The sequence below is a fragment of the Phlebotomus papatasi genome, chromosome 2, assembly GCF_024763615.1.
Source record: "Phlebotomus papatasi isolate M1 chromosome 2, Ppap_2.1, whole genome shotgun sequence".
NCBI classification, from domain to species: Eukaryota; Metazoa; Arthropoda; class Insecta; order Diptera; family Psychodidae; genus Phlebotomus; species Phlebotomus papatasi.
The window spans coordinates 76,450,421-76,464,851 of record NC_077223.1 but is presented as its reverse complement, the minus strand read 5'-3'; the positions used below and the strand labels follow the sequence as shown (position 1 = coordinate 76,464,851).

General features: G+C 34.6%; 2 protein-coding genes across 10 annotated transcripts in view; one reads left to right on the top strand and one right to left on the bottom strand.

The window, feature by feature from the left end:
• The window catches only part of LOC129804441 (folliculin-interacting protein 1), a 42,675-nt gene extending 39,973 nt beyond the window's left edge, over nucleotides 1-2,702 (bottom strand). For 5 of the 8 annotated variants that reach the window (XM_055851750.1, XM_055851745.1, XM_055851751.1 and 2 more), the window contains exon 1: nucleotides 1,149-2,702. In XM_055851750.1, the coding sequence (XP_055707725.1) occupies nucleotides 1,149-1,219 (71 nt within the window). In that variant the 5' untranslated portion in view covers nucleotides 1,220-2,702. The remainder of the gene's footprint in view (nucleotides 1-1,148) is intronic. The other 3 variants (XM_055851747.1, XM_055851752.1, XM_055851746.1) reach the window with 2 other exon arrangements.
• Nucleotides 2,703-6,926: 4,224 nt separating this feature from the next.
• Nucleotides 6,927-9,325, top strand: LOC129804457 (uncharacterized). Of its 2 annotated transcripts, XM_055851775.1 has the most exons (3): nucleotides 6,927-7,123; nucleotides 7,187-7,481; nucleotides 7,563-9,325. In XM_055851775.1, the coding sequence occupies exons 2-3, from the start codon at nucleotides 7,202-7,204 to the stop codon at nucleotides 8,984-8,986; spliced, it is 1,704 nt and encodes a 567-aa protein (XP_055707750.1). In that variant the 5' UTR covers nucleotides 6,927-7,123; nucleotides 7,187-7,201; the 3' UTR covers nucleotides 8,987-9,325. The 2 variants fall into 2 exon arrangements, with proteins under 2 accessions (XP_055707750.1, XP_055707749.1); XM_055851774.1 differs by having other exon boundaries at nucleotides 7,187-9,325.
• Nucleotides 9,326-14,431: the final 5,106 nt, after the last annotated feature.

Sequence of the window (14,431 nt, the reverse complement as noted above, 5' to 3'; positions counted from 1 at the left end):
TTCGCATTAATGCTATAAATCAATTTATATCACATTTTGCGGGCCAAGTCTACCTTTTTATCAACAAATAGATCAAATTTTGAATATTAACTGATTCAAACACACAAATTACACATTTGGACTCTCACCAGCGACAATTAATGTGAATCATATTAAAATTTTAATGTGCAAGTGTGATAACACAGTCAGATATATCTATTTCAACAGTCTCAATAAGTCCGATGAAAAACGAAATACAAAATTTTAGTTCTTTGATCTTTTTTTTAAAGGCCCAAACCTCTAATTTAACCAGAACCATTTCAAACTCAATTAAATCTGATTGGATTTAAACTACGCAAATTTTAATCAAAGAATTTAACTGCGATAATAATAAATAGAAGTGTAGAACCTAAATATAGCATCAACAATCTGATGTGATGATTAGAATAGCATAAAGAAAATTCCTCAAACTCATTTAAAGCGGTTCCATTGAAAAATATCTCTTTGCTTTTATCTGGAGGCAAATTGATCAGTGATGCTTTTAGTTAAGTATCGTGGTACTTAAATGTACTTAGTGTACGGTAAATACGTCATTGAAACCATGTGAGACACCCTGTATGTGCAAAACTAGGAGATTCACATTCCTAGGCCTTTTAGTCTTGTGATGCTTAAACAGCGATGAACATCAAAGATTGATTTTAGAGGCACAGAAGGTGCCTATCTCGACAAGACAATGCGAATAATCATGATGATTTATCACATATATAATATTCCCCTGACACAATGGAGAGTATCCAATTGAGTGCTAGAGATGATAATTCTCTGTGAGATCTCATTGTGTGAAAAGACACATGATTTCTCGATTAGGTTGGGAGCGTAAAAGTTGCATAATTAATTCATTCATAGAATTTTGAGTTTGATTTTATTTTTAAAAAGTGAGTGACGAATTTATTTTGGGGGAGAGATTGGAGTGAAAATTGACGATAGTTCTCCATTGATGTCATGTCCCTCTTTATATTTGTGCAATGATAAAAATAAATTGATCAATTGACGTCTGTTCAGTGTGGCAGGTTCTCAATGAATATTCTCTGTCTCTTGTGTGAGATAAATCACGCGCAGGGAGGGATCATTTTATGATTAATTAATTATTTTTTTACTTGATGGCTTACCTGACATTGCGAGGTGATGGAGGAACAGGAATATTCTTCCTCTTGGAGAATAGTTTGTTGAAGAGTGCCATTGTGATGTTCTCTGGACGTTATTCTCACCACACTCAGAGACCACAGTGTCTCAGACAGCATTCTCTTGGCACGTCATTTAGCAAATATAGACGGAGGATTGTTATATACTCCACAGCAGAAAAAAAACCGCACAAATATCACTCACTATTCACAAACTTTCAACTTGGATAATCTCTCTTTCACACATCCAAATTTTCTCAATCACAGATGACACACAATTTTCTTGGTCACTTGATGCACTTTATATTTCCTTGGTGTCTCTCTGTTTGGTCGCGTCCGGAGACTCTCGGTAAAATCAGCAACAGCCACTTTGCGCAACAGCTCAACGACGACTGGCGAGAAGGAAATGATTTGCTGGCAAAGCTTCTCTTGATATTCTAGCGCCTTCCTCGCGCTTTGGCAGCCGATCGTTGGGTGTCGGACGCAAGACCAATTTTACAAATATTCCAACGCTCTCCCCCTTTATGCCAGATAGAGAGAGAGATATCAAAGAGAACTTTTGATATCGATCAACCAAATTGAAGATATTCCCAATTTCCCAATCAGTCTCCAATTTTGGCTTTTTTTTGTGTTGTTCCGGGCGTTCCGGGAAAGATTGTGGAAGGCTTAAAATTTCGAATTCAATTCCCGCCACACTGTCTCACTTTTCTCGTCCAAAACTCTTTTCCCCCATTCCACTTAATCCACTCCTCGTGATTTCCCTTGCAATGCTCTACAGCGCGCAGATGTTCCTCCACAAACTCACCCAGTGCTCCCCAATACACTTACACAATCCCCACGGTCACGTGCTTTTCTGGGCTGAAAAAACGGCGTCATATGACATTTGCCCAACACACACAGAGGCCCCCGTATGTGGAGAAACGCGCCACAAGTGGTTTTTTTGTGTGTACGCGCGTTCTCTGCTGGAGCATCCGGGGATTAGATGTCTAACAAACAAGCCAGTTTTCTCAGGCCCAAATCCCTCGGATTAGCACAAAGCGTGTGCCTCCCCAGCGTCCTTCTACGCAGTTCAGTGCCTTCTGGAGATACAATGCAACTAACCTAGAAGATTCGAGGAATTCCTCTTTCAGCTAACAATTCCTTGACATCCTTTTCCCCAGGATTCTGTCACTTTTCTTTTCTTCACACTGACACAATCCCAGGAAGTTTTACAGCACTTCAAGGAATATTTGGGACAACTTGTTAAGCTCAGTAATTCAAGGCAGTGATGAATAAAAGGAAATTCTCCGTGAGAGCGAGTCTCATGACCAATTTTGTGGGGCTTCCAACACTCACCCAAAGCGCTAAACAATTTTCTGCAAATTTTACAGCAAAACACTCCACTATTGATCACTTTTCCACGATAACAGTGATAAGGAAAACGCATTGAGCCATTTGCGTTGTTTTTTAGTGTAATCAAGCATGGTTTTAGTGCGGAAATTCATGAAAAATCCGAGAGCAAATACGATTTTCACTTGTCAACAATGGGGCTTTATAGCTACACTGACTACACAGATAAAAAGTTTATAGAAACTTTTTGGGCTGGGAAATGCGTTCAAAAATTAACTGATTTTCACTTTGATTTTTCATTTTAATGAAATAATATGCAAAATTACGGTATTTCCAGTAATATGACAAGAGTAATATTATTTTTTTGTACATAAATGAGGAAAAAATTAGCCGCAATATTTGAACTTTGGTATTTTACAGTGTAGTAACTGTAAGAAAATTTGACGAGCAGTGACAGCCCAGCTGACCAGTTAACAACCAACAGCTCTTGTACCAGAATGTTAACAGGTTAACAGCGTTGGTAACATTTTTGGGCCACTGGAAAGTAGCACTGAGTTGACCTAAAAATTGTTAAGGCAGAGGAACCAACATTTAAGGAAAAAGTCGTTTTTCTGTTTTTGTAGTGGTCGTTGCCAGGATTTGAAAAAAAAACGTCGCCAAGATTGCTTTTTAACTCTTTCGCGTCACACTTTTATTCAGCAGATGAATTCATGTAAAATTGAGTTTTTCCTAATGCTTTATGATCAAATATAATAGTTCAGAAAGGAAAAAAGCATTTGTGTCTATTTATGTTTTAAATAAATCGTCGGTTTCGGCTACCTCTGTCGTATCTGCATTTCTTTTGTGTCAGCATTTCACGCAAGAGGGGACGTCTGTATTGTAGCTTACTCCGAATGCAGATACAAAACAAATGCAGATACGACAGAGGTAGCCGCAACCGACGAAATAAAGAAAGAATTGGCCAGTGAAGAGATTTGTGGGATAATTCTGTGATTTTTACTGATTTTTCTTGTGTTTTTTTTAGTGTGAAAATTGCCCTGGAAAAGACAGCATCCTGACCAGATTTGTCATCTGCTTTGGAACTCTTGGGGGCTTTTCTTAGTTATTCTGGCATTCAAACTTCTCTGGAGGAGGCCCTAGAACAGAGGTGTGCAAGAACCGTTGAAACCGAATAAACGTCAAAATAAGTTTGCTCAGGTAGCGTTTTGACCATTGACGAACAAGCTTTATTTGACGTTTTTTCGGTTTCAAACGGTTCTTGCACACCTCTGCCCTAGAAGTTCTATGTAGACTTCCAGGCAATCCCTGATCCGTTTCGAAGCCCTCCGGACACTGAAATACATCCCATTTAATCACCATGTCACTGACTGGAAAGAAATTCCTTTTTATCCTTCAAGAATTGGAAAAATTTCACATACTTTAAACTGTAAGGATTCTAGAATAATTTCCTTATCTTTGTAGAGGAAGAAAAGAATAAAAAACTTAGAAGAAACATAAAAATTCTCGAATTTTCTATCAGTGTTCGTTCACCCACTGTCACTTGTTCTCAAAAAAACCATCCAAATTTCACAAATTTATCACAATTATCACATTTTTTATATTTATTTGACCTCTTGCAACAGAATTAGGCAGGAAGAATTTCTCAAGAATGATAAAAATAGCTAAAAACATTAAAAATTAAATGCAACATCAGCCACTTTTTAGTGTTGCCAGATTCGAATGCAAAAACGACTTTTTCCTTTAGTGGTGGTTCCTCTGGTTAAGGTGGTACAGCACACGAGTAGCATAGCGGAGAGTTTCGAAACTAAAACGTGTCTTCTTGAGGATGACAGCTGGACATTTTTTTCATATTCTTCAAATTGGAAAATCATCCGAGACATGCGAGCTAGAAAAAAACTTCTAAATGGAAAATATCAACAGACTGGAGTCCAAGAAATCAATCACATCCTGGAAAAAAGCTTTCATGATTTGGAATACCGAAGGCAAAAACCTAAATAAGGAATTTTAGTATTCGTTTAACAATTTCAATATTCGAAAAAATTAATATCGAGTTCTTCACAGTTATTTTCTAATCGCAGTTTCGGTGGTCCTTTGTAGTTTGCCACAAAATATTGTTTTAAGAATAAAAAAAAATGACAGAAAAATAAAAATAATAAAAATACAAGCACTTATTTACATAATTTTTCAAGAAAATCGCGTGGAAAATATGATACGAGTCACTATACATTTTCATAAATGTCAAATTAACTTAAATCAGTTTATCTTTATCGGCCACCGCGAGAGGTGGTCGAGAATAAATGAGCGGATAATCAGTATTTTGTTGATTACACTGATGTGTCTGAATACGAAAACAGCTTAGGAGCTTTTTGGAGACTTTTTTAATTAGCTTAATCAATAATCAGCTGGGATGTCTGAATTGGAATTTAGATTTATAAATCGTCATTTAAATCAGCATTTGTAACTTCCTTTTGACAACTTTTCAGGAGACGAAATTTTCAGTTTAGCTTTATTTTTCTTAAAAGTGAGCCCCGAATGCGATACTTTTAAGTCAAAATAATAAAAGTGGCACTAATAAACTGTAAGTTAACTCGAGAAAATTTTTATAAAATGATATAACAGCTAAGATATTGAGACATATGTTAGAAGAAACATAATAATATTTTATCGTAACTTCCATCGTTTATAAAGTCATAACTTCCAATGTGTGGAAATCTTGGAAGTTACGACAATTTTCTAAAATGCATTATATCAATTTGAATTATTCTAGTGATAATAAGCGCCTTTATTTGACTGAATTAGGCAATTAAATTGTTATCCCTGTCGCTAAAAGCTTTTATTTCGTAACTTTTATTGAATAAATTTTGTGCGTCACGTCGCTTGTTATTGTTTTAAATTAATGACAGATGGGTAGGGATTTTTCTCACTTTTTTTCTCGCAAATATTGAATTAAAATGATTTCATGGTGCATTATTCACAGTCAGTGTCTTTGGATATTTGGAAGAGTTTGTGAACGTTTTATTGAGAAATGTTACATTTTTGCTGCAAATTACAAGCCACGCATACGAACAAAAGAAGTTACGGCAAATGCTGATTACTGAAATTTTGTATGAAAATTTGTCGCAACTTCCCCAAAAATGGAAGTTACGACAAATTCTGATACATTTTTTTTAATTAAGGGTACTTACGATAATTTTTGTTAAAAATAATTTTTATTTGGCTTATAAAAGTTTCTTTTTTCTCAAGTGCGTTTAAAAAACAAAATTACGCTGATTTCAAATATGTACAGTCGAGTTCCTCAAATTTGAACTCCTCAAATTTGAACGACAGTTGAGTTTAAAATGTAAAATTTGAGGTTATGTGAAGAAAATTTTGCGTGGAGCGCCATTTTTCTCTGGTATTTCTGCAAGAAATTTCATTTATTTCACAATTAATTACATTGATATATTCTCTAAAGTTGTTTATCTTAGTTTACGGAAAGTGCATTTCACGTGAATTCCGTTACGTTTTTGAAAATATCGTTCAAATTTGAGGAGTGAGAAATGTCATCTATATCCCCCAAATGTTCAAATTTGAGGAACTCTACTGTATATATCTCAAAATCGCAAAAATGAAGTTACGATAAATGCTGATTTAACTGACGAAATGTGTCGTCAAATCATTGCTCTACCTGCCGATTTTACTCGGAGGTTTTTTGAATTTTAACGGTATATTCTAGTACATTCAGAGAAAATCTGCAGATTCTCGGCAGAATTTCTCCCTAGAAAATCTGCATAACCTCCATTACTTCACAAAAATATTGTTGATTTATGAAGAAACTGTAGAAGTTATAAAGAAAATTGTATGCTCTGCTTAACAAGCATTACCGAGTACACATTTTAGATAAGTAAAAAAACTGCGAGCAAAAATACTAATTTCTTAAAAATCACCAATCGAATGATACAAAAACACGAAATTTTGGTCGACACTCTGTTTAAAGTTTTCACTTCACTTTTCTCTACTTGTAACACGGCGTCGCAGAATTCTTTATTTTATATAAACACCGTGATATCACTAAGAATAACTCTATAGAATTTTGCAAACTTCACTGAAAAATTTTTCCATCTCTTCTGACACATCTTGTCTGGAAAGTCTGGAATGTAGAAAAAATCTACAGAATATCTACAGAAATTCATCAGAGATTCGTCATAAATCTGCCGAAATATTCTGACGAATTTTGTCCCAAGCCCAAATAAAATTCGTAAGAATATCTACAGAATTTATCTGCAGATATTCTGTAGAGGTGTAGATTTTCTCTACAGAAATCTTAAAGATATCTGCAGATATTATTTGACGGGGGGTAATCAGTAATCAGCTGAATTGACCCCCAGAGTTGTTAACCGAGTTGTTAGTCAGCTGTTTGCCGACTGTTAACTAACTAACACCTGGTCAGCCGGGTGGCTCCCTCGATTTCGCCGCTTTTCGCCGCGAGAGAAAAACAATAACAATCGATATTTTTTTTGTAGTGAAAATCGTGAAAATCTCTTAAAACCCATAAATTTTTCAAGTGTTTTCTTGTGAAGATCTTTCAATAAGTATGAGAGTTTACAGATTTTCTACAATTTGAAGAAAAACTTTTGTTATATTTTGAGGAAAAGGTAAAAAACAAATTGCCTCCAAAACGATTGGACTTTTTTTCTTAAAAAAATCCTTTTCTGCAGTTTTCCTGAGGAATTATGATAAATAGCGACACAAAGCAAGGTGTCTATGCTCCATTGTGTCAGACCATGAGTGATTCAGAGAGTGAAGAAGAGCTGCTACACAGAAATCACCATCATGCCAGGCTTCAGTCAAAATCTACAAATCCAGCTAGAACTCCCAGCAATCTCAACCGGATTGAGAATCACCTGATGTTTTCCACCACTGAGATTCTGGGAAATTACAGCAATGTCGAAGGGGGACATGTACCTGCTTCGTGGACAAATACCCTTCCTGAGAAGAAAGGCATGTCTGGAGGTAGGAAAATTCTTTTTTTCTTGTCCATCGGACTGTGTATTTTTGTGACAGTGGGATTCCTGTGGCTATTGCCATGTTCAGATTCAGCCACATGTTCCAGTGGTGAGAAAAAAATAAAGACACACAATTGGCTTAGGGATTATGAGAAGATTGAACTAAAGGGAATAATAAATACAGTGACAGGACTGAAGGGAAGGGGGAAGAATTTGATTTTCATGTACCGTAGCGATAGGGTATTTGCGGAATTTGATGAAAATGATCATCATACAAATGGGATTATTTCACTGATTGGACGGGGAGGGCAAGTGGCTTGGTATGATGAAATGCCCGAGGAGCCAAAATCCATAGATTGTACATTGCTCGATGTGGACAAAAACGGCGAGGCAGATTGTCTGATTGTGGGGCAGATGGGTCAGCTGGGAGCTCTGGATCCAGTATCTGGCGAATGGCTGTGGCATATAAGCCCAAGAATTGGGAATTCTTCAAAAATTCCTGAAGATGCCGTTGATTTTCCTCTGATTCTTCCGGATCTGGATGGAGATGGCGTTAAGGATCTCCTCCAGATTGGACCCAGTGAAACCAATCAGCACAATAGTTTATTCCTCATCTCGGGGGCAACTGGAAGAATCCTGGGGAAGAGCTATACCGTGGCGGAGTGTGAAAGTGTCCACAAACTCACAATAGACAGAAACTTCCGGATTAATTTGAGTTGCTGGCGAAATGAGAGCTCTGTGTCCTATGTCAAATCTCTAGATGATCTCTACAGACTATGGACTAACAATGCCTTGAAAGTTGATGCACTCTCAAAGCCAGAAACAATCGAACAGCATAGATTGTTGGGTCAGAGGAAGAATACGGAGAATCAGATTAATATCTATCCGTCTGGCGGGAAGGAACTCATCATTGAGAACCGAGGAAAGTGTCCTCATCACTGCAATATGACTGTGCGCCTCATGGATGAGAAGCAGAATCATGAAGTACTGATAAGGAATGGCACAGGAATTTACGGAATGGTCCCAACTATTCTCAGTCTCAACACCACAAAATCCACCCTAAATGGGTTTATCGTGAAGTTCTGGGAATGGACTCCGGCTGCAGGAGAATTCTTCCGGAAGCGTCGTGAATTCCCTGAGATCATCCGCAATCACACTCACTCCCCTCTTGAGCCGATCCTTCGCATGAGGGTTCTGAGGGAAGTTGTACTGATGATCCTGTTCAATTCCACGGATACTCGTGTCATCAATACAAGTCAGAACAACATCGTTCAGTTTTGCCTAGAAGAGCATGGCGAGGAGATTTTCTGCCAGCCAGATCTCAACTATCAGGAGAACTCTCTGCTAATTGCAGATCTCGATGAAGATGGCTCTCAGGAGCTCATTTCCTACTACACCACTTTTATCAGTTCAGACAATGAGAAGGAGAATTGGAGGCTCATCACTTACGTGCAGCTCCTGAGGCTGGAATCCGAGCTGGCCAAACTCAATGATTCTGAGGGATTAAACTAGAAGCAACTAAAAGGGAGAGCCTCAAAGGACCAAAGAAGCTAACTAACTTTTGAATGTCAGTGAATTGAAATAAGTTCCAGGGCTAATTCGTATTTTCAGTACAAGATATTCTTATTGGATAATTACCATAATTACGCTTTATTTCCTTCATTACATGAGAGATTATTTTAAGAATTGGACACAAAAATTGCGATTTTTTAGAATTATGGAATTTTTTGAGGCAGAATTTACAAGATGAAAACGTTATTTCTAGTAGGATATCTATCAATAGAAAATCCTCAAATAGGAGTTTCTTCTTTAAATTTACAATAAGAAACCTGTTGATATATTTCGATTTTATATTTGAGTATCACAGCATGAAGCATATGCTTCATGTGAATTTTCTAATTTGATTTTAAATACAGTGGGACCTCGATAGAGTCAACTAATTATTTCCATGTCTGTTGACTCTATTGGATTCGTTGACTCTGTTGGAGTCCGAAAAAAAATCAATTAAATGTGAAATTTTGATAGGATAAATGTCCTAATTCAAAACCATTTGCAGACGCTTTGACTTTCACAGAAGATTCAACACATTAAATTCATTTTTTTTTCTGAAGAAAATTACATAAATTTGCTCCTTGACTCTTCTAGAATGTTACTGTTTAGTAAAAGTTCTTTAAATATAATTTAAAAACTTAAATACAAGAAAAATACGCGAATGTAAAATGCTGCAATTGGAAACAAATTAATCCAAATAGAGACAAGGGAAAGTTTCTAATTGGAGATAAACAGTGTAAGTGATACCGCAAAGAGTCTTCAAGAACCCTGTTGAGTTGCTCTTGAGTGCAGGATTTGTTCTTATTCTCAGTATTTTCTCCATTCTCATCTAAAACAATAAGAAAATCTCTCCAAAAAAATCATATTTCCGGGGTTTCCTATTGAAGCATTTGCAGAGACTTCAGAAAAACCCTTTTTGTTCAAGAACTAGGTAATTATTTCATTTGAAAACTTCACGTACCGTTAACAATAAAGATTAGCACTCAATTGAACTAAAATTAGCCAGGAATGTGACATTAAATGTTAAACAAAACGAATAACCAACAATGTCGATCGATGAAAAATTCGATGGTGAAAAGGTACACTTTTAATTTTTCTGAGAAATTAACAAATTAAAATTTGCGAATATGAATGGATTTTCGCTTTATTTGGAGCAAAATTAACTAAATAATGAAAATGTCGTACAGAAAATAATTAATTACTGTATTTATCATAAAAACAGTGACGTTTCCATTTGGAGTAGCGAAAAATTTCCATTTGGAGCAGGTTTTGAATTAGCTTAATCTACCCTAGAAAGGGATATTAATTTATATTTGTACTAGAACATTGATAAATTCAACACAATAGTAGAATATTTTGTTTAATTAACCCATAAATTCTATACTTCTGACCCAAAAAAGTCGTTTGTTTGAGAAAAAGTTGAAGATTAAGGAACAATTTTACGGAATATTTTTACTATTAGTAAATATTTTAAGTATAAATAAATTACTCTCCATGTGGTAATATTGAGGCCCACCTACAATGTTAATATAAGGAAATGATGTCTTAAAGATTTCTTTTTTCACTTTTTTTTTAGAAGAGCTCAGGTAGATATTTAATTATTAAAAATTCTGTTGCCATAAACGTTATTCACTATTGAAACGTTATTCACTATCTATTGGAGTCAATTTGGATCCAAGTTGACTCTATCAGAGTCCGTAGAGTAAAAAAAAAATAACTGTTGACTCTATTGGACATTGAAGTCTATCGGGGGTTGACTGTATCGAGGTCCTGCTGTATATCGATACTTGAAGATATTAAACAACAAATGTGATTATAATTAAACATCTTTCAATATTTATTAATTTTCAGGTGATTTTTTTTAATTGTTTTCTGATATTGATATCAGAGAAACTATTAAACACAAAAGTATATTGTAAGCATTAGAAATTTTGGATCATTGTGCCTCCGGCACACATTTTAGTTATCATGAAAATTTCATGAAACCAAAATTTACATCACTTTCTTTCGCATACATTTTGGATATGTCTATCTCACTATTTGAACTTTTCTTCTTCTTTTAAATGTCAAAACAAATTCAATTTTAGTTTCATCTAATTTAGAGTCGGAAAGAATGAGATGGATGTATGCAAAACCTTTGAGAGAAAATGATATTTCTTTTCCTTTTCACGAAATTTTCCTGATCAAAAAGATGTGCCAGCACCATTAATATTTATTTTAAAATTTAGAAATGAATTTTAGATTTACAGTGAATTACTTACGTCAATAGAATATCCAGATGGGTTAGAAACTCTGATTGACTAGAGCTTTAATGAACTCAAAGTTTTAACCAATCAGAGATCACTATGGGATTAATATATTTCTTGAAATCAAAAATATTAAATTGCAGGTTGATACTTAAAAACAATTATGCTGATTTATGCAAAAAAATGAGTTATTTTATTAAAAGAAAACACACACACACATTTTAAATAAATAATTTTTCTAGCTTCAGTGACGGTTGGATGGTTTGGGCTGCTGGAAATAAATATTACCTAAATAAATATCACAATATTTGAGGCTTTTCTATTGAGAAATGGAATAATTTTTTATTGTTTAATCTAAATCTAAATTATTTTAAAATTGCTTTAGCATTCAAAATTTTCTTGAATTTAAAAATTGAACAATAACAATCGCAATCATAAATAATAAGGGAAAGTGCCCATGCTTTACACGGTCCCAAGTTTTACAATTACTAAATTTTTCGTATGTTTTTCAATAAATGTGGCTCATCTCTTCTATATTTTAAAAACTAGGGGAAAATGTCTTCTTTTAAAATATATTGCAGAGTCGCATTTCTTCAGAAACATAGGAAAAAATTAGTCATTATAAAGCTTGGGACCGTTCAAAGCATGGGCACTTTCCCCTACTTGCATCTCACTTCATTACTACAGAAATTCGAAAGAAATTGGTGAAACACAAAACATGATTAAGTTCTTTTTAATTAAAGCTTCTTGATTTAGTCAAAGACAATCCAAATTGGTTCAGTTATTAGTCGTAAATTTATTGTTAGTAATCTGTGGTTAATAAATATCCTGTAAATTGTATAACTACTAAATCAAACATAATAAATCAATTACTTCTATTATTAATTTTTTCTAGTCATTTTCAAAAAACATAAAATTGGATTTTTTAACATAATCGTAATTTTTACAATGCTAGATGGTGGAATAAGAAAATAGTTCTTGTTTTTCAAAAGTAACTAGTCAAATTAAATATATAAAATGTATTTCTTACCAAAGAAACAGGTTCAAACAGTTCAAACTTCCATTTGAAGTCTTATCCAAATATTGAAGTATAAAATCTGTTTATCACTTAAAAAAAAAAAAACATTTATATAAGTTCATTTGTGATATTGTAAGAGCACGGCTTTAACAGAAGAACACGTCAATGTTTTCGATGTAATGTTTGTATTTGATGTAAAACTCATTTTCGCAAAAATAAACGACAAGTGGATAAAACTAAAACGGTTTTGTTACTTTTGATTTGTTACGGGAATTTACTCTTCATCAGGTGCAACAGTTTGGGTATAAGGGGAAGGTTTTCAGGCTTCGCACATACTCTGGCTTCGAACACTTCAAATTTCTTCCATATTCAATCAATCTGACCTTAGGTCAGATCAGTAGCTGCACAGCACAAACAGGTTGAGACAGTCCCACTTAAACATAGGGAAAAAATCACAATTTCAAAAGTGCCCCACTTCTCCCAAGGATGCCCAATAAATTTTTCTTGGAAATGAGAAATAAATTAAATTTTAAACACTAAAAAATATATTACATTCATATTTTAAAAAATTCATAATAGGTGAAAGCGACATTGTATCGTTTAAATAAATGTTAATTTTAAAAGGTTTTAAAAACGGTTAATTTGACCGGTTTTGCTAGGGTTAGAGTTAAAAATTAAGTTCCATTATATTCTAAGATTATTACTCTTTCTAATTATAAGTTTGGGAAAAAATAATTTTAATCATTCATTACTAATAATTTTATTTTTAAAAAGTAATGGAATATTTCATCAATCAAAAGGTTTTTACGGTCTACGCCATTATTTAATATTTCCACCGTTTGTGCGAGATAATTCAGCAATTCCTTCAGGCACAATCGTCTTGTGCGAAAAGAGGCCAGATCTTAAGGTTGATCTACTTCAAATCCTACAAATAATAAGGTTTCTGAGAGGCGATTTTGATTTTTGGCAAATGCAAAGACAATGCAAAAACCAAAGATTTTCGATGGATGAGAGGTCTAGGTTTTGAGGTGGCCAGTACATAACGTTAGTGCCTTCATCCTGAAGGTATTTTGTGATGATTTTGGCTTTGTGACTTGGTCTTTGTCTTGCTGTAGCATAAAATCAGCAGCAATTAGACGACTTCCTTCTGGTATTACCACCTTTGGCACGAGTGTAAAATACACTTCAGCATTAACCATCACATCCAAGAGCACCAACCTTCTCACCGAATTAAGCCTCAAATAGCCCCACACTCTGTCACCTTGCCTTAATCCTTTAACAGTTGGATTTTCAAATTTTAAAGAAAATTTGCTTTTGTCGACGCCACACGTACTGTCAACGTTAATACTTTATTGCAGAGATGTGCAAGAACCGTTTGAAACCGAATAAACGTCAAATGAAATTTGTACGTCAATGGTCTAAGCAAGCGCTACCTGACCAAACCTATTTTGACGTTTATTCGATTTCAAACGGTTTTTGCATATTCCTGCTTTATTGGAATCATCGAATCATCCGTCCAGAGGACCTTTCTCTAGAATTCTAGGCCTTTAAAAACGTGATCAAAATAGACTTAAAGCCTTTTCTGTATATTGATTTTATTGAGAAGGGTAACTTCTTGGCGATTCTCCCATTCTTTCCCGCTTCATGAAGTGTTCATCGAATACTGCAACTAGAAGGGTCCTGTTTGCCCTTCGAACGTTCATGCCTTCGAATAATGTGAATTGCTTTTGTTTTTCGTAAGAGACTTACATTAAATTATCAAGGAATTATAAACAATTGATGATAAGCCAACTAATATTTAATAGAAATGTGTAAGTCTCTTAGAAAAACTAAAAGAAAATTCACATTATTCGAAGGCATGAACGTTCGAAGGGAGAGTACTTTCCCCAAGATGATCCTTAATCTTTAAGGCTATTATTAACGGGTTTGTATCAGAGATTGATAGGGCAAAGTGCTCTCCCTTCGAATAATATAAATTTTCTTTTAGTTTTCCTAAGAGACTTACACATTTCTATTAAATATTACTTAGCTTATTATCAATTGTTGATAATTCCATGATAATTTAGTGTAAATCTCTTACGAAAAACATAAGAAATTCACGAAATTCACATTATTCGAAGGCGCATGAACGTTCGAAGGGAG